Source organism: Ascaphus truei, chromosome 2, assembly GCF_040206685.1.
Source record: "Ascaphus truei isolate aAscTru1 chromosome 2, aAscTru1.hap1, whole genome shotgun sequence".
Taxonomy (NCBI): Eukaryota; Metazoa; Chordata; class Amphibia; order Anura; family Ascaphidae; genus Ascaphus; species Ascaphus truei.
In genome coordinates this window covers 454,178,400-454,198,653 of record NC_134484.1, presented here as the reverse complement: position 1 = coordinate 454,198,653, position 20,254 = coordinate 454,178,400, and the positions used below count along the sequence as shown (strand labels likewise).

Genomic DNA, 20,254 nt, shown 5'->3' with positions numbered 1-20,254 from the left:
GTGTGTGTGTGTGTGTGTGTGTGTGTGTGTGTGTGTGTGTGTGTGTGTCTCTCTGTCTGTGCGTGTGCAAAGCTCCTTTCCCTGTAATTTCAGTTTTTCTATATTTCAGTGGTCTCCTCTATACATTTCATTAGCACAAGTTTTCACACTATTTGGAAGTGAGCAAGATGCTCAAATAAGTACAGTATGTGAAGAAAAGCTCCATACAATTTTGCACCTTAGTTTGAACAAACATAGATATCTACAGGTGTCTAATATTTAGGAAAATTGTTGGATCTGTGTTGTATTATTGTTGGCTTTACACTATAACCCCTTTTCTTTCTGGCCTCTTGTTTCCATGGCACTGCTTGTTTAGTTCAGAATTGTGAAGATTGGTTGTTTCAGATTAAATTGGATGATTTTCTCTAGCTTTGCAATTGCTCCAGGCTAATGCAATTCTTCAATATACCAGCACTTGCTACAAAGTAATCATCTTTGTCTGACATATATTGGAGATAAAAAAATGTACTTTCAGTCTATAGAAGAACAAGGTTTCATGGAGACGGTGTGCATGATCAGATAGAGTGAAAGATGGATGTCCCTGTTACTGAATCTTTGCATAATCTGACACCACAGTTTGTAATTAAATCCATTATCACTTGACAGAAAAAGAACAAACAATAGATATACTGTAGTATGTTGATGCCCAGAAAGATAAAAGCAACTGCATCTTCCCTTGAAGCTAATGACACAATATATAGAGAACACACAGTTATGTCTGCTTTTCCATGTTACTGTGGCTCATTTTGCTGTAAGAATCTCATATAACACACTGTGAAAAAACAAAACAGTCATTCTGTTTTAATAAGCACATGTAAAATTACAAAAAATTATTAATACAAAGTTCAATGTTTTCTAAAAAAAAAAAAATACATGTTGGCACTGCAGTTAGCAACTCAGAGAATCACTCATTTTTAATTGATAGACCCAGTGTTTGGCTGCAGAGCACCGCATCAGCACTACCCCACCGGAAGCCCTATTGACTGATCAGCCCTATCATAGTTTATAGCATAAGGGCCGGTTTCAAATGTTCCGTTAGTAAGTGATCTAATAAATTAGCTCTATATTCAGACAATATTGTTACAGTATGTTTTTATTATCAATTTTAAAGTTATAATAGGGCTGTCTGAATTTTCAAATGCCTTTGTGGCATTTCTAACTATGTTTTACTTTTTCGTTTAAAATCCGCTGCTATACAGTACAACATGAGCTGTAATAAAATAAAACAATTATATAAATGATGACTTTTTTTTTCTGGGGCATCCAGGTAAACCAATCATCAATACTTGGAGATAATACATTTTAACTTGGTTACTGTAGGTGAGTTCACAAACCTAAAATAAAATTAAAAATGTAAAAAAAAATCAACTGTGTAATGCAGTGTCTAATTTTTTTTTTTTTTTTTAAATGTTCAAACATTTTGTTTTTGATCAATTAATGTTTTTAAAAGTAAGGTTGATCAAATATTTCATTAGACAGATTTTGACACACCACGGCCATTTAAGTAAATAAGGAATACCATACAGCAGTGTTTCCCAACTCCAGTCCTCAGGGAACCCCAACAGGTCAGGTCTTAAGGATATTCCTGCTTCAGCACAGGTGGCTTAGTCAAAATGACTGAGCTGCTGATTGACCCACCTGTGCTGGAGCAGGAATATCCTTAAGACCTGGCCTGTTGGGGTTCCCTGAGGACTGCAGTTGGGAAACACTGCCATACAGTATATTAAGGGTGAGCCCATTCACTGGTGTTTTGGTTTTGATTCTAAAAATGTTTCATGTTTTAGTTATGGTTCTAAAATAAAATGTCATGCATTTCTTTTGCCCAAACAATTTTTTTTAGGTTTGGATTTTTTTTAATTTCTTAAATGTCAATTTTTTAAAAAACATTTTACTCAATTACTTTTGAAAAAATGCAACTATTTTATTAAAGAAACACACACAAATTTAAGAAACAACAAATCCCAAATATAATGAAAACAAAAAAACAAATGCAAGAATGTGCCTTTTATAGGTGTTTCGCTCCAATATTAAAATAATATCCAAAGTTTGGCACAGATTGAACGTTGAATCCGCCATTTGCACCAAGTGAATTCTTTGTCAGGAGCTTCCTCACATTCTCCTTGCATCTTTTTTTCCATCTTAATATAGATACATTTGTTGTCCCCTCTTTACTTGAATTCAGACGCAATTTGAGTTGGGGACATTGTACTCCATTTGCTTGTGCAAAACTTATTGTATAATATTGCATTCATCTGTGCCTATTATTGAAGCACTATGGAACTCTGTGTAGCGTTCAATATCAACGGGGAAAGAAGAAAGCATGTGTTTTATTCATTGCAGTTGATTATAGCTATTATATTTTGACAAATAGCAATGTTCTATTGACTTTGCTACAGTTCTTAAGAAGATTGATTTTAAAAAACCAGAGAAGAAATACAACATTGTTAAGATATGCCGTTTCTACCAAAACAATAGCTATCATTACAAATACAAAGAAGTCTGCTTTTGTATCCTGCTTGCACTAATTTTAAACTAAAAGCAATTTCATCTATTTTTTAGTTCTGTATAAAAAAAAGCTTGGATCTTTCATGCATGAAGAATAAAATAGTGGTAAATGTCATTGTTGGAAATGAAGTGCACTTTATTTTCCATTGTAGCAATGTCCTAGTTTCTTTGAGATACAGAAGAATACTGAAAGAATGGAAACAAGCATTTAAGATATAACAGTATTTTAAATCAGACATTGGATGTTCTATTGTCCAGTTTAAATTCTGTGCCACATTTAAAGGCTCTTTGACGTAAGGTTGGGGTTGACAGATACTGTACCTTCCTAGTTTGATTGTTTTAATGTGTGTGTGTATATTATAATATAAAAAAAATCAAAATGTATATATATATATATATATATATATATATATATAATCAAAATGAATCGACAATACTGTTCTGTGGCTAACAAAATGCTTTTATTCGTGCAAGCTTTCGAGATACACTGATCTCTTCTTCCGGCGGTGTTACAATGAATAAAGCAAGAAAGGTTTAACTTACAAACAGTGCATCTTGGAATGTTATCTGTGACTGAAACCTATCCCTCCCCCCTGTGCAGTATGCAATTTATGACTTGAGGTGTTGAATGGTCCTTTAATGTTAGTGATGTAAGAGTGTGTGTGTATGTGTGTGTATGTGTGTATATGTATGTATGTAAATATATATTTTTAAAGCACCCACGGTGTATACAGTGCTTTACAAAAGGTGGGGGTGAAGTGGGAGTGTATACAAATCGTGTGGTTAAGTGTGGAAATATAAGAGGGTTATGCATTACTATAAGTGTGTGTAGATACTATGTGTCCCTATTGGTATATAGGGATGGGATTACATTGAGTATTTGTGTATGTGTAAGAGACAGCTGTGTGTGCATTCATATAGCGCAATATGGCCTTTAGCACTCATAGGAAGATAGTTCTCTTGTGTCAGTAGTGACTCATGAAACTGCAGTCTCGGTTTAGGCCACCGCTAAGTGTACCGAATAGTTGCATATATTTGTATTCATGCTACCAACTCTCTTTCAGTTTTCTAAGATTACCTTTGAGTATGGCCACTCAACAGGATCATTAAAACACTCCCGATCCACACACAAGAGAACAAATTCTGGACCTTATACCAGCTAACCCAAAACCTGGCACATTTTACATGCTCCCTAAAATTCACAAAGAGGGTAACCCTGGATGCTCTATTATCTCTGGATCTGGAACACTGACTGAGAATATTTATGGCTGGGTGGAAGGCAACCATGGATGTAGAATCACTTAACACAAACATCCTCACAAACAGCCTGCATATACTTTCTGGGACCGCAGGAGCCACTCACAGAGACAGTGACTAAATGCATCAAATTACTTCTGACCAATAACTACTTCACATTTGGAAATATCACATACTGTACCTCCAGAGAACCAGGACCACTATGTGCACTCAGATGGCGCAACAGTATGCCAATCTGCTCTGCACAAAACTGGAAAGTGTCTTTCTTTCCACCTGTCAGTTGAAACCCTTTACATACTTTTAGTACATCAATGACATCCTCCTAATTTTGGACCTCTGGTGAGCACGACCTCCTACAGTTCCATGAGAACTTCAATACATTCCACGTGACCATCAACCTCAAACTTACCCATTCCCCGGACAAAGTATATTTCCTAGACACCACCATTACTATAAAGAACAACAAACTACAGACTTCTGTCTACCGCAGACCTACAGACAGAGCCAGCTATTTGAGGGACAGTAGCTTCCACCCGACACACACTAAGCATGCAACCATCTACAGTCAAGCCATTGTAAGGAATCGTGGAACACGTCCTTTGCGACGTGTTCCCTCCTTACCTGTCATCGCGCAGACCTCCACTCTGGCACCAGCGCATGCGCACACCCCCCTCTGCTTACAGAGTGTGCAAGCGCAGCTATTCTAGAGTGCTACAGAGCTTAGCTCCGCCCCCTTGGATGTGCCACACTTCTCTTGCGCATGGCGCGCACACGTGACGTCATGCACCGCTCCCCAGCTTTGTGTCAAGTACTTCCTGCCCACTTGTCTCCTGCTGCCAATACTTGCCTCCGTGGAGACCGCGCCTCCGCTCCACCTCTATTGCTTCTGGTTCATGTGTGCTATAAATATCCTGCAGTTCCCTTCCTACTTTGCTGAGCATAACTTGTTGTAGCCTTGTGCTACTACGTCTGTTGTGTCTTGCTCCTTGTCCTGTGTTTAACCCTGCAGTTTGATTCTTCGTGTACCGACCCGGCTTGATTTTTGAAACCCCTCTGGATTTTGACCCCAGCTTACCCTCGACGCTGCTGACCTCTCCAACCCAGACCACGGCTATACAGATTTCTACGATTCTTACTTCTACAACCCCAGACCACGGCTATATGGACTTTGACCATTCTGACCTCTCCATCCCAGGACCTTGGCAAATATCAGGACTAACCCACTATCTCCAACACAGATCCGGCTACGTTGGCAGTCCACCTGCCAGGCACACTTCCGCTGCTGTGAGTGCGTGGTTTCATACTTCCCCACCTCAGTACCAGGGTCTTGTCTTGCTCATGGGCAGCGCAAGCGTTACATCCATACAATACAACCGGATATGCTCCGACACAGTAGACAGAGGCCAGTGGATTACAGCCTTAAGATCGGATTTCATAAACTGTGGATATAACCACAGAATTGTAGACCAGCAAATCCACAAAGCCACCAGAATATCAAGAAGGGATCTCCTTGAATACAGACAGATATATAAGGGTGATAGAGTAACTTTGGTGGTCACATATAACCCACACCTAGAAGCCATACACAAGATCGCCAGGGAACTACAACCCATTCTCCACGAAGATACAATACTGCAACAGGTCTTCCCTGAAACACCCTTATTATCATACAGACAACCTCATAATCTCAAGAAAATCAGGATGAGGTGTAAAGTATTCAACATTACAATTGAATGCGGGACAAGACCATGCCAAGACGCAAGACGCAAGATGCAAGACGCAAAACCTGTGAAATGCTCCACACAGCGGCACAATACAAATACCACACAGGAATCTTGAGTACAAAATCATTGGAAGGTTCACTTGTTCCAACAGCAATGGGGCCTATGCAGTAAGCAGCAATAAGCCCCTTATCGCCAGCTTCTCACCAAAAAACCTACTACAATTCAGTAAGCCCCAAGAAGCTGGCGAGAAGAGCAAAATTCACAGGGTTTTTTTTTGCCGGAAAAAAAAATCCGCTAGCCGCTTGACGATAGCCCAGTTTTTGCTGCTCATTGCCAGTTTCCATTAGTCTCATGTGTCCATGCTCTTGGGGGAGGGGGAAGAGGAGGGCACTGGGTAGAATTGTTATTGTGCTGTGTAAAAGTGAAAAAAAGCGCTAACTCTACTAGTGTTCACTACTAATATAAAGTGAATTAATCTTAAATCTAGTGATATACAAAATATATAAATTAGTGCACACGTGATAAATGACGTGAATAAATGTGTACATAAACCTCCTGCTCAAACCCAGCTGGTTAGGGACTGGTTCCACTGGTCCCTCAATTCGTACAGATTCGTGTGTGATCCAGGGGGAGCATGGAAGGAAAATGAAACACAATCTAAGTGCAGACTGTTTGATAATAAGTGGGTTGTATTCTTGTAGAAACGCTCAGCTTCTCGCAGCTGATCGCCACTTTAGAATGGAGAATGTCTCTCCAAATAGCCTCAGCAAAAAAAAGTTGTCAAGAAGCAGCGGATGAGCGGCAAGATGGGACTTAGAAAAAAGTAGGCCTTTTTTCCCCATATGTTTTAAGCATGGAGTCACCTATTGCTGACTGTTGCATACGTGCTAATTTGTGGCGTTTTTAAATGTATTTTTTTTTATTAACCAAGGTAAAAAAAAATATCCTATTATAATACATTCGAATAGCTAATTAACACATATTCATATTTTCTAGACACACATTGAGTTTATATATTAATGTTTTTAAATACATTTTGTAACTAATTTAAACTAATTAAGTCAAGTGACCTAAACACACAGCTACTTAAATGAAGCTAATTGAACACTTACTTTGAGGTAGAGATGGCGTGTGTACAGATAGATATGGGGATAAAGTTGGAGAGATATTAGGATGAGAAGGAGAAGAGTAGTTTTGGAGGAGAGACAGGGGAGAGAGGAGATAAGAGGGGAAGGCAAGGATAGGACAGGGCGAGGGAGAAGGAGAGGGGAGAGGAGAGACATGGTGGCCCGTCCACATTTATATCGTGAGCGGACAATTTTGGATGGGCTTATGGAGGAGGAGATAATTAGCAGATATCGCTTGAGTTCAGCAGCAATCTTATCTTTATGAATAGTTAAGAGAAGATTTACATTTCGTAACAGTCAGAGGTCGTGCAGTCCCTGGGCTGGTGAAAATGCTGTTCTCATTATATTTTCTTATTTCTGTTTCTTTTCAGACAACTGTTGGCATAGTAGGTGGGTCTCGTGTGCCTTTAGCCTGTTTCTATGTGCACTGAGTAGATGCGCTAGGAATTATATAAATTTTCCTAGAGAGCAGACAGAGTGGCTGGAACTCAGGAATAGCTTTAACACCATAGCCGGGCTACCATGCGTGATGGGTGCAATTGATTGCACACATGTTGCTTTGACCTCGCCGACTGTAGATGAGCAGGTGTTCCGTAATAGGAAACACTTTCGCTCCATCAATGTGCAGGTCGTATGTGATGCCAACATGAAAATTCTGAATATGGTAGTCAGATTCCCGGGTTTCAGCCACGATTCCTCTATCCTGAGGAACTCATCAGTCTTCCATGCATTTGAAACAGGTCATTTTGGGCATAGTTGGCTGGTGGGTAAATAGAAATAATTCACTTAACTGTTAGGCAACATTTTGTGGTAATGTTGTTGGTTTTATAACTTCTATTATTATTATTATTAGTATTATTATTACATATATACTTTGTCAGATATTCACATCTAGATAAATAATTTTTTAATTTAATTGGTATAATGTTGAATTGATTGTTGATAAGTGAAATGTCCATGTGTATTGATTTTTTCACATATAAACAAACACAAACCCACACAACAACACATTTTACATACAATCCATCTGTTATGTTAAACATATGATGAGCCATATTTGTATATTACCTGTCTAACATCAAAACATGGCATTTATTATTCAGTGTACTATGGATGTTTAATGTAATTAAATACTATTACTTTGTAATGATTCAAATACAGATATCTGCATGTTTCATGACCCTCTCAGATATGGATAAACACCTTACAAGTTCGATATGCAATATCTTTGACATCATAGAAAAATTGTGTCAATAACAATATATAAGTAGACATATTATTACATGGACAATGTATTATAATTATTTGAATACGATGTATTATAGGTGACTCAGGATACAGGATCAGACCATGTCTATTAATCCCACTGGCTAATCCTCAAACCCCTGCAAAGGAGTGATATAATGCGGCACACATGTCCACTAGGTCAGTTATAGAGAGGACATTTGGACGGTTGAAAAGTCGGTTTAGATGTCTGGACCACTCAGGTGGTGCCCTACAGTACAGGCTTGAAAAGGTGTCTGACATAGTGTTTCGTTGCTGCATTCTGTACAATCTTGCATCATAATCTTCAAGGTTACATATGGGACGGTCTGGAGGAGGAGTCTCCTGCCCATGCTGCAGGGGATAATGAGCAAACAGCCAGTTGGGTGGAGACACGTTTGAATGTGATAAACAACAATTTTTCAGGTAAGCAACAATGTATATATTAACATGAATATATACATTAATTCATGTTTATTACAATTACATGTTTACAAATATTATCATCTTAGGATAGGGATGCCTGTACCCACCTTCTATGTCCAAGTTCTTCTGTGTGTAAAAACACATCTGGCTAAGGTATGTTAAGCGCAAAGAGTTTTGATAAATACATGTAATAACTTGTAACATGTGTGCATGAGAGGACAATGTTGAGCATGTACACATGTAATGTTCATTTTTGTGTTGTGTATGCGTTAAAATTATGTGTTTGTTATTTTTCGTTAATATTAAACTAATCATAATTGAAGTCATCTTTATAATTATTGACATGAAAGTATAGCATCAAATCTATTTTGTTTAACATGATGTAATATGTGTTAATATATAAACAAAATGTATTTATGAAGTATTAACATATGTACATGACAATTATATACATTATAACGAACTGAGATAACAAAACATGTATGTCCTTTCTCTATCAGAAATGGCTGGATTCTTGTTGGCAGAAGAAAACAGCATACCTCAGTATTTGTGAGGTGAGGATGAACACGGGCATCGAACGTTACAGATATTAACTGATTACTTTAATGTCTTAATTCAAATGTATTTGTGTTGCCACAGTCCATTAGTCTCATGTGTCCATGCTCTTGGGGGGAGGGGGAAGAGGAGGGCACTGGGTAGAATTGTTATTGTGCTGTGTAAAAGTGAAAAAAAGCGCTAACTCTACTAGTGTTCACTACTAATATAAAGTGAATTAATCTTAAATCTAGTGATATATAAAATATATAAATTAGTGCACACGTGATAAATGACGTGAATAAATGTGTACATAAACCTCCTGCTCAAACCCAGCTGGTTAGGGACTGGTTCCACTGGTCCCTCAATTCGTACAGATTCGTGTGTGATCCAGGGGGAGCATGGAAGGAAAATGAAAATGAAACACAATCTAAGTGCAGACTGTTTGATAATAAGTGGGTTAATACAATGGTGTATCTTGGCTCGTATGTGTTGCCTATTCACAGGATTCAGACAAAAAACGGGCAGTGTGACACAGTGGTCTTAGCGGAATGGATCTGTAGATTCTTGATATGGTGTGGACCCCCAATCTCAGCATGACAGCATATGATATGTGGGAGAAAGAGTATCCATAGTGCAGACCAATCATGTAAAATGTTAACTTTATAAGGCTTAAAAATGCACACTTACAATAAAAACAAAGTAATCAAGCATTGATCACATCAATGTGATGGAAGAGAAGCAGACTGTGGATAATGGGCTCACCCGCCACCTCCGGTGCGCATGCGATGCGTGGGATACTGCTACTCTGGACGTTCACTCCTCTCAGCCCCCTCCTGGGTGCTAGGGCGTCGGACGCTCCAGTCCCTGCGCTGCCCGTTGGTGTCGGTGTGTGTCTTTAGCTCCCTCAGATGTGCGCCGTCAAGCCACATACCGATTGGCGAAACACGTAGAGTGGTACCCGCCTACTGGGAGAGAGAAGCAGGGACGGAGATTGGGAGCCCTCCACCGGAAGTGACGTATCGCAACTGAACCGGAAGTGATGCATCGGAGTCCACCGGTTGAGACTTGGAATGTTTGGCTGTATTTATATATGCTTATTATTAACGTAGCTTACTGTACATATATAAATATTTACATAAATATCTTTCTTGATCTTTAACATTATGTAAAAAAAACCTTCTTTGTAACCAAGAAGTTGCAGTATAGAAACAGAGTATAATAATTTGAAAGAAAATTATAATTGTTTTTAAATGTAGCGATTGTTATCCATGTGTAATGAGTCATCATTTCATAACAAATACATAAATATTATTCTTGATGGTAGGGTTACATAATCATAATATAACGCATAGCTCACCACAAACGAGGCACGACCGTGGGGCTGAGGTAGGGAATTGTATAGAAGGCCAACCACAACTGCGAGGGCATGTCTAGAGTGTAGGATAGTCGTGCAGGCCGGATCAGGGTAACAGAAGACAGCGTAAGTGAGGTACTTGCTTGGTCTTGGAGTATAGATCAGCAGATCATTGGGGTACGTTGCCAGAGTCAGGGTCGGAGAGCGTAGAGTAGTCGTGGAGCCAAGCCAGGGTCAGTGCAGGAGAGGACAGCGTCGTCGAAGTTCCAAAGCCAGGGTCAGTGCAGGAGAGAGTAGAGTAGTTGTATCCAAAGCCAAGGTCAGTGCAGGAGAGTATCAAAGTGTAGTATCCAGGCAGGGTCAGGCAGCAGGGTTCAGGCATACAGGAACTAGGCAGTGAGTGCAGCATCACACAAACAGAGATTATGCTCGGCAATGTCTGGGAGCACTGAGAACATATTTATAGGACCTCCCACCAACGGGAGGCGACCAGAAAGCAGGAGAATAGCACAGGATAGGCTGCTGGACCATATAGTTCCCTGAAGAAGTAGTTAATTCTACGAAACTAGTTGGATGTAACATTCTATTGCCTTATATCTGCTTACATTGGCCTTTGTCTATGTGTTGGCCTGTCCTGTTTTTATTTCATCCTGTGTGCTGTTTTGGACACTTGTGAGAGACTTTGTAAGTCTGTTCAAACTTCCCTATTGAATCCACCACTGCTGTGTAGACAGCAGCAAGCTCCGTTTTAACCTCTGTGCAGAGGATACACCTGCCGAGGTACAGGAGCAGCTTCATATCGGCCAGGAAGCAGGAGCGATTTCACCGAGCCCCAGTACCAGCTGCTGAACCTGGCTGCATGAAGGGAAATCCCCTTGGGAGTGAAAAGACTGACGTCCTGCCCCAGAATCAACTGAGCTGCAGCAGCAGAGGGAAGCAAGCACCTGAATCTACAGCTAACAGCTGCCGAGTGGTAAACAGTGTGATACACACTACATGCCTTTTACCAACTTCTTTCATGTACGCAGATATATTACCCCCTTTTTAATTCTATAATATATTGTTGAATTTGCTTCACTATTTGGCGTTGTGCGCTGTTTTCTTTTGTTTCCATTCTCTTAGTGTGTGTGGGGTGCTGAGCCACCCCTGCGTTTACAGCTGCAGACGCCATTATCCCCAACACGGTTATGTGGCACTTATTAGTTAATGTATAATTATCTCACTGTGGGAGTTGTGGTTTAATTTTTTATAAATTTTTTATCACTAAATTGATGGTATAGTCACTGCACTGTATATATTTATACATTTAAACTTTATAGGTAGTTAGGTAGTAGCGCACAGTTTTGTTTTTTGTGTATACAGGAACTAGGCAGTGAGTGCAGCGTCACACAAACAGAGATTATGCTCGGCAATGTCTGGGAGCACTGAGAACATATTTATAGGACCTCCCACCAATGGGAGGCGACCAGAAAGCAGGAGAATAGCACAGGATAGGCTGCTGGACCATATAGTTGCGTCCTATTACACAGCCAATAGCCAGTGCGTCAAAATGTACAACATGTAGTCGACCCGGTCACGCGCCGTCATCATGCACCGCAAGAGTCGTGCCAACACGGGGCGGAGACCAGAGAAAGGACCCGCGGATAAGGAGGCAGAGCGAGGAGCAACACCACTGTATGTAGATTCTCATAGTGCCAAGTGAGCATCATCAAATGACCATATAGCCACGTCACATGAAGATGCACTATTTATATTACATGCTGAATTGTTCATAATCGATTGCATGTGAAATTCAATATATATATATAATGTAGATAATCACTTGTCACTATTCAAATATTATTAATGCAGTTATCTGATGTAAATTAATAAAAGTTATTTTATATGTGGATTAGTACAAAGAACCTTCAAACAAATATATATATATATATATATATATATATATATATATATATATATATATATATATATATATATATATATATATACTGTATATAGACAAAAATATAAAACAGCGCTATAATGAACAAAATCTAATTAAAATGACTCTAAAAAGATTTAAATATAACAGAATGAACCTACAGTATAACACACTAATCCCGTGAATAGAAAAATAACTAAACATAATAACATATACAGTACTCAGTCCTTGTTTAATGTCCAAGCAAGAAATAAATAAAAAATTCCAAAGTGGAGATTTGTGAGTTCCTGGCAGCCTTCTCCACAAGGGAAATTGATGCCAGAGATAATCTGTAAAAAAATAAAAGGGAACATTTCATCTCCTTTAATTATTTAGGATATCTATGTAGATCATTTTGATACCGTTTTAATGAGAGCAATGTTTTTATTTTTATTTTGTGATCCACATTAGTATTGGATTGTTTACTATATGTACTCTAGCTATATATGTAGAATTGCCATGGTAACCACCAGACTCTTACTGAAGCACTAAGGGAACATGTTTAATTATCATAATTAACTAATTATTATCAGCTGATCCCATTGTTTTAAGAAGCTGTTGGTTCCATTAGTTTTCTAGCCTCTGAAGAAGTTGTTAGTGTACGACGTAACGCGTAAGGCAGACTACGTCTCCAGAAGTGCGGCGTCTCTCACTGCATTACCGTGTGTCGCGAGATTCAATACAGAATCACCCTTTTGACTGGCTGTGGATTGGAGAGAGTGATCTGAGTGATACAGCCACAATCCCACCCACAGCGGTGCCTGGGACTGCACCAGGTGTGTATTGACATCACTTCCGGGTCATTGTCAAAGCGGAAGACGCACAATGCGAACTACACGCTGAGAGACAGTGAGGAGTATACTGAGCCTAGCTGGGGACTGTCTGAGTATTATACTCGAATCTGCAAGCTATCAGCCGTCGTTTGTGAGTGAACCACAATTGATTTTATTAGTGTAATAAATTGTTCAAGCAATATTACACTAGGAGAGTGCGCCTCTCTTTTCCCTTTTCTTACATATATATATATATATGTTCACATTGTCGCTAAGCTACTATACTTTGTGTGAGGTTTAGCGCATGCGTAAAACATATCATGCATCTGATGCTCTCATATAAAATCAATTTATGAGCAATTATGTAATTTAAGGCATAAAACATTATATTTACCTTTATTTTAGAACTCAATAAGGACCTTGATGGTATGCATTTTTACAGGCAGACAGATCTGTTTCTGGCATGATTGAGTCAATCGTGTCATCCTGCTGCATATAAATCTCATTGGCAGCGTTATGTTGGCCCTCATCGGGTGGTGGGCAGGTCATGGGTTGTCCCAGGTAGGCATCTTGGGTAAGGTTTTGCCATGCACACAGTTATAGTGCAGGGAAGTTTTACACAATACCATAATAATTATCTCCTGAGTGTCAATCATATTGGGTGAGGCACTGTGCTGGCGTTTGATATGAGACACCACTCTGTGAACTTCAATTATGACGGGGATAACTGAATAAGCTATTTTTCAGCAGATAGGTGCCATGCTCTAAAACAATTTTACATGGTTGTAGAACTTCCCAACAGCAGTACTTCTGACTTTGATGTGGAAAACTCAAATAAAACATTAATTCATAGATACATTGTGTCTGACGGAATTTTTCCAATTCTTTGGTTGAGTTGCTTCATTGTAGTATGGGTATTTCTGTGATATATACTCCTAAATTTCACAGACTGTTGCTCTGCGATCGTCCTGATTTTCTATTGCTTCAAATATCATAGATCTAAATGATTCATTTGGACATGTCAGCATTAAATAAACTCCTGCCATGTCCAATAGCTTTGAGATCTTTGTTTAAAATGAATTTCTTAAAGCATGTTTCTTTAGTGCCCAAATTGTTACTTTTTACAAATGTGACGTAATAATGAAGGTCAAAATGCAAAGGGAATTCTGTATGGATTTTAGACTCCCACAAGCAGGTGTTAGAAATAAGTGGATGAGAACATTGACCTTTATAGTGCCCTGATCAGTCACTTAAGGGCTAATATATACCTACTGAGTTAGAGTGAATTAGGGATTGAGAACTCCACATTCACCCTTTTTAATATGTTCGGTCATATGGTTAAACAGACCACAGTATACATATACTGGGCCTAACCATTAACTCATTTAATTTGAGTGCAGTACAGGTATACTGTACATCACAGTAGTTACTAATATGTCTGGTGCTGTCTACCTATAGGACTACATAGGAATAGACATTAGGTGACGTACTGTACTAGTCCCTTATAACAGTTTATCTACTATACGCGCCTTCTTATTTAGGTGCGGTTATTAGCCTATCATTCCATTCATGTTAATTATATCATGGACCTACTTCATCTAAGTGTATAGCATCTAGATATTCTCTGTATCGCAGACTTAAACTACTGACCATACTTCGTTTGTCATATATACTGTACCCTTTTATTTTAAGTATTATACTAATAAAGATTATTTTTAATACAAGCCTTCAACCATGACAGGTAATATTTTATCCCTTAGCTGCTCCTCCAATGGAGTCAGTCTTAGATTGGGTGCTGGAGGTCCTACTCCAGTGTCAGAAGCATGCAAACCTGCACTTTGCAACTTTGCCTTCAATTTTCTTTTAATATCATCAAATCTCTTTCTGCAGTTATCAAACGTTCTGATCTGATTTCCACAGGTGGACACAGACACTCGAATCTGTTCCCACAACACTTTTTTCACATGTAAAGGGGTCCTGCCTTTAAATAACAAAATAAAATTGTTCATGTAAATATATTAGATTCCAATTTGTTGACAAAACAAATGGGATCACGCTTATAACATTGGTCTTACATGCTGTTTGACAAATAATTTCTATGGCACATGAACATTATAAAAAGAGAACACCTGGTAAGCAAATGATGAATAATAATATGAAATCTTTACATACAATTCTAAAATTGCTTGAATCTTATATAGGTTGAAAACAATGCATGATATAACAATGCATGCATAAACAATGACATTTTAATGTAGATGTCACTTCAATGTGAATTCCTAAATGTTATGCCACAAATTGCTATAAAATTAGTACAAATCATTGTAAATAATTATCTTACTGTACCTACTAAGTTCCCATAAAGCCGATCATAATGCTCCAAAATACCCGTCACAAGTACAATACTCTCTTCATCATTGAAATGTAGATTTTTTTTTTTTTCAATACGCTTCTTACACCCAGCTGCCACCACTGAGCTTGCAACTTGCTGACTGGACTCCCCTTCTTCCAATGGAAGAGACTGCAGGAGCACAGCAACATCGCCACCATCGCAACCACCACCACCAGTCACCCAACCACCACAAGTCACCCCACCACCACCAGTCACCCCACCACCACCACTCCCTGACTCACACGGGCACTCACATGTCTACTCCCGCCACCACCACCTCTCCCCCCACCAACACCACTCACCCCACCACCACCACTCCACCCACAACAGAACTCACCCTACCAATACCACTCTCCCCACCAACACCACTCCCCCCACCAAATCCACTCACCCCACTTAACTCCTACGTGCACTCACACACCTACTCAGTCTTACACCACTAACATCACTTACACCCCAGTCATCAGTCCCCTCACTCCCACGACTCCCGTGCATACCTCAAACACTCACAAATTACAGTAAAAACAAATTAAACGACAAACGTACAAAACACTTTCAAACTCACAATAACACAAATGTATAAACAGAACAAAACAACACAAGACATCCCTCAAAATACAGACCAACTGTAGCAAACACAAAACCTCTAAACGGCTAGCTCTGTCTGTCTCTCACTCACTCCCAACAACACAGAGAAAGATTAAAACAAACGCAGCATTTAAATAGGCCTCTAGAGAAATTTTTGAGTCTCGTGAGATTCTGGCCACGCACGCCATTTCCGAATTTTCAGATGGCTGAGAATCACGCCGCTGGGAACTTGCTAAGTTTAAAATTGTGGTTATCTTTGGGCCTTTCTGCATACCGTGAGAGCAACTCGGCAAAAAAAAGGCGAGTTCAAAATCTTGCCAATAATTTCTTTCAGACTTTACTGCATAGGCCCAAATTTCGTGTACCTCATCATGTGCATGAAATGTCCAGGGGGCTGCTACTACATAGGTGAGACGGGACAGGGGCTAAACAAGATAATGAATCTGCATCGCCACAGCATCACACGTGGAACAAGAGACAGTCCTGTCTGCGAACATTTCTCTGACTCTGGCCATAAGATGAACGATCTGAAGGTGGCCATACTCAAATGTAATCTTAGAACACCAAAAGAGAGATGGTTGCATGAATACAAATGCATGCAACTATTCTGGTACTTAGCGGTGGCCTAAACTGAGATAGAAGTTCTTTGAGTCTCTACTGACACAAGAGAACTCTCTTCCCATGAGTGCTAAATGCCATGTCTATACATACTGCGCTATATGAATGCACATAGAGTACTGCTCTCACTTACTCATACAAATACTCAATGTAATCCCATCCCTATATACCAATAGGGATCACATAGTATCTACAAACACTTAAATTAATGCAACACCCTCTTACATTTCCACATGCAACACCCTCTTACATTTCCACACCTACCCACAACATTGGTATACACTCCCACTCCACATCCACCTTTTGTAAATCGATGTATACACTATGGGTGCTTTATAAATGTATATTTACATACATACATACAAACACACACACATACACATACACACACACACACACACTCTTACATCACTAACATTCAGGGACCATTTAACACCTAAAATCATAAATCGCATACTGCACAGGGGGGAGGGGTAGGTTTCAGTCACAGATAACATTCCAAGATGTAAGTTAAACCTTTCTTGCTTTATTCATTGTAACATCGCCGGAAGAAGAGATCAGTGTATCTCGAAAGCTCGCACAAATAAAAGCATTTTGTTAGCCACAGAACGGTATCGTCTATTCATTTTTGATTATTAAGCAAGTGAAAACACTGGGACTGGCGTTTTCCTTTCATTTCCTTTCATTCTGCCAGCATAGCTGCAGTGAGGCTGCCAAAACATATCTTCCTTAATGCATACCCCCGATGAAGAGACCCGCTATTTTGTGTTGTGAAACGCATAGGAAGTGTGGCAAAGCGCGGACATTGTAGTGGAAAAAACTTTGGTGACGTCAATAGGAGTTCGCCGAGCGGTGAGGATTCAGAGGAGTCAGCACTACGAGGCAAACCTACGTGACTGGGACTCAGCATCCACAAGAAACGGAGATCCAAGGCGCCAGTGATACTTTCCACATTAAGGCTTGTGACGTAGTCACTTTTTGTGAGTAGGTTTTCCATTTTTACCAACGGCGGAGGAGTTAATGATAAAATGATAACCGCATTTTTATGTTTTGTCACCTTTTGGGTGCACATATATTTGTATGTATGAGTTTACGATTTTAATGTAGATTGTGATCTGCAATTATTGTTCCATATGGAGTATTACATTTTATACCTTTGCCAGTATCCCTGATATCTATCAGTGATGTGTCTCTTACATAATGCACTATGGTACTGTATATTGTGTTTTTGTTTCCCATCTCTTGAGGTGCATGTTCTTCTGAGGACCCGATTTCATCTTTATTGATATCATTTAAACTCCACACAAGAACATTTGTGGTGTTTCACAGTCCAAAGCGCCAGAAAGGTCTGTTTTGTTCTCATATAAATATCTGACATACATTACACTACCTATACAGTATATCAATCTTGAAATTAAGTTGCTTTTAGTGCTTAAATAGTACTATAAAAAAAATAAAGTATTGATGTAGTTTTAATATAGTACGTGTATATCTAAATACTGTTAATTTTTCACATACAGTACACTATAAAAATCTTTAAAATACAGTAAAAACTGTATTGTAAAGTTCTAAATGCATTTAAATATATAAAAATGTCTAATTGAGATACTGCACAGTATAATACAGTATATAACTACAGAATACAGTAGCACAAACAGTGTTTTTACTTTTTACAGCACAGTACTGTACTGCAGATATATAAAGAGAAGAACTACTGTACAACAGATATTTAGCTACTCCATGAGGAAATGCACTGTACTGTATCTTACGGTACAGTAATTAAATTAATGTGCTTTTAGTGCTTAAATAAACTTACAGTACAGTATGAACACTATACTATATAAATATAGAAAATAAAAGTTGTTTTTACTTACAGAATATACACTACTAGCAGAACTGTACTACTGTATAGCATATATTTAGTGACTCCGTGAGGAAATGCACTGTATCTTACTGTACAGTAATACGCATGTGCAGTACTGTACTGTACATTCCTCACATGCGTAGAAATATGATGACGCATATGCGTTTCAACAAGGTTCCAATTTGACATACACGCATGCGCAGAAATTTGATGACACTCACATGCGTTCAACAAGGTTCCAATTTGACATACACGCATGCACAGAAATGTGATGACACGCATATGCGTTTCAACAAAGTTCCAATTTAACATAAACGCATGTGCGGATTATGGGCCTCATTCTGTAAGCGTCGATAAGGCCTGTATTGAGCACTTATCGGCCAAAATGGCTACTCATATTCAGTAAGCCTCGATAAGTGGCCGATAACAGCCTGTATCACCGCAAAATCTTATGACCCAAAGAAAATCGCAGATTGAGCGGTCATGAGCCGCTTATCGACCATTTTCGGAAGGATCATAAACTCGTGCGACTCTAGTACCCGCGAGTCGACTGTCGCCGCCAATCGCAGCCCTAAAAGGCGATCTTCTCCCCAAATCCAATTCACCTCAAAATTTAGGTAAATTGGTGGGGAGATGCCTCGATGAGCTGTCGGGATTTGTCGCGATATGTCGGGATTTAGGAAAGATCAGGCCCTTTTCCTGCCTCGGATTAATGCCGGGGGTCTCTGGAGCTGATTTCCATTTTTACCAGCACCGGAGGCCCCCGGCATGTATCCGATGCAGGAAAAATGCATTTACAGAAACTTCATTACCTTAGCGGCTAACCGCTAAGGCAATGAAGGGGTTAAACACCCATGACAGGCTTACTGTGGCTAGCGAGGGTGGTGAATGGGGAATTTGGCCCTTAGTGGCTGTTTAGGCCTTGCGGGGGTGTTGCGGGTGGGAATTAACACCTTCATTACCTTAGCGGTTAATACCGCTAAGGTAATAAAGGGGTTAACCCAACCGCTATCCACCCGCAAGGTATAGACACCCATCATTAGGGCTAATACACCCTTCACCCACCCGTGAGGCCTAAGCACCAACCCCTGACTGACAATACCCACCCTGTACCCATTGAGTAGTATAGTGGTACATCATACCCATATAATAATAATATGGGCATGATAAGCCTCTATAGCACTCAATGGGCACCCTAATTACAATACATTAATACAACAGACACACAATAATAAAACATAACTAAACTCCAAAAAACCACACTTCACTAAATAAAAACAGTAGCCAGCTAATCCAATGAATACAAGCAATAACATCAACAATGAATTAATTAAACCATTAACCAATCAAAACAATTAATTCCTAAAACAACTCTGAATTATTATTTAATTTTTTTTTTAATGACGTCACTTAAATGGAATGATGCCAGCCAATCAGAATGGCTGAAATGCCATGTGACGTTGGCTTCGTGACGTCATCTTAAAGGCAAATGAAGCACAGCAATTCTGATTGGCTGGCATCATTCACTTTAAGTTACATAATTTTTAAAAAAAATTAAAGTTGGCACATGGTTTTAACAGCCAATCAGGTGGCTGTTAACCTTTGTGAGGCTAAATGTGATGTTACAAGCCCTATTTAAGGCCGTGACGCCTCATTTGAGCCCAAGAAGACGACGAGACAACATCGGTTGGGATTTACCATGGGGTTTTTTGGATTGACAGATGAAGATAGAAGATAAAGAAGATCAAGAAGTGGTGACAGATGAAGATAGAAGAAGGTGATTAAAGAAAGAAAAAATAAGATGTGGGTACCTGATCCGGATCTTCA

At 39.3% G+C, this 20,254-nt stretch overlaps 1 protein-coding gene across 1 annotated transcript in view; it reads left to right on the top strand.

The window, feature by feature from the left end:
- Positions 1–20,254, top strand: part of LOC142488287 (uncharacterized) — a 119,741-nt gene that overhangs the window by 33,054 nt on the left and 66,433 nt on the right. Inside the window, exons 4-5 of the mRNA XM_075588659.1 lie at positions 7,024–7,042; positions 8,228–8,341. Of these exons, the coding sequence (XP_075444774.1) occupies positions 7,024–7,042; positions 8,228–8,341 (133 nt within the window). The remainder of the gene's footprint in view (positions 1–7,023; positions 7,043–8,227; positions 8,342–20,254) is intronic.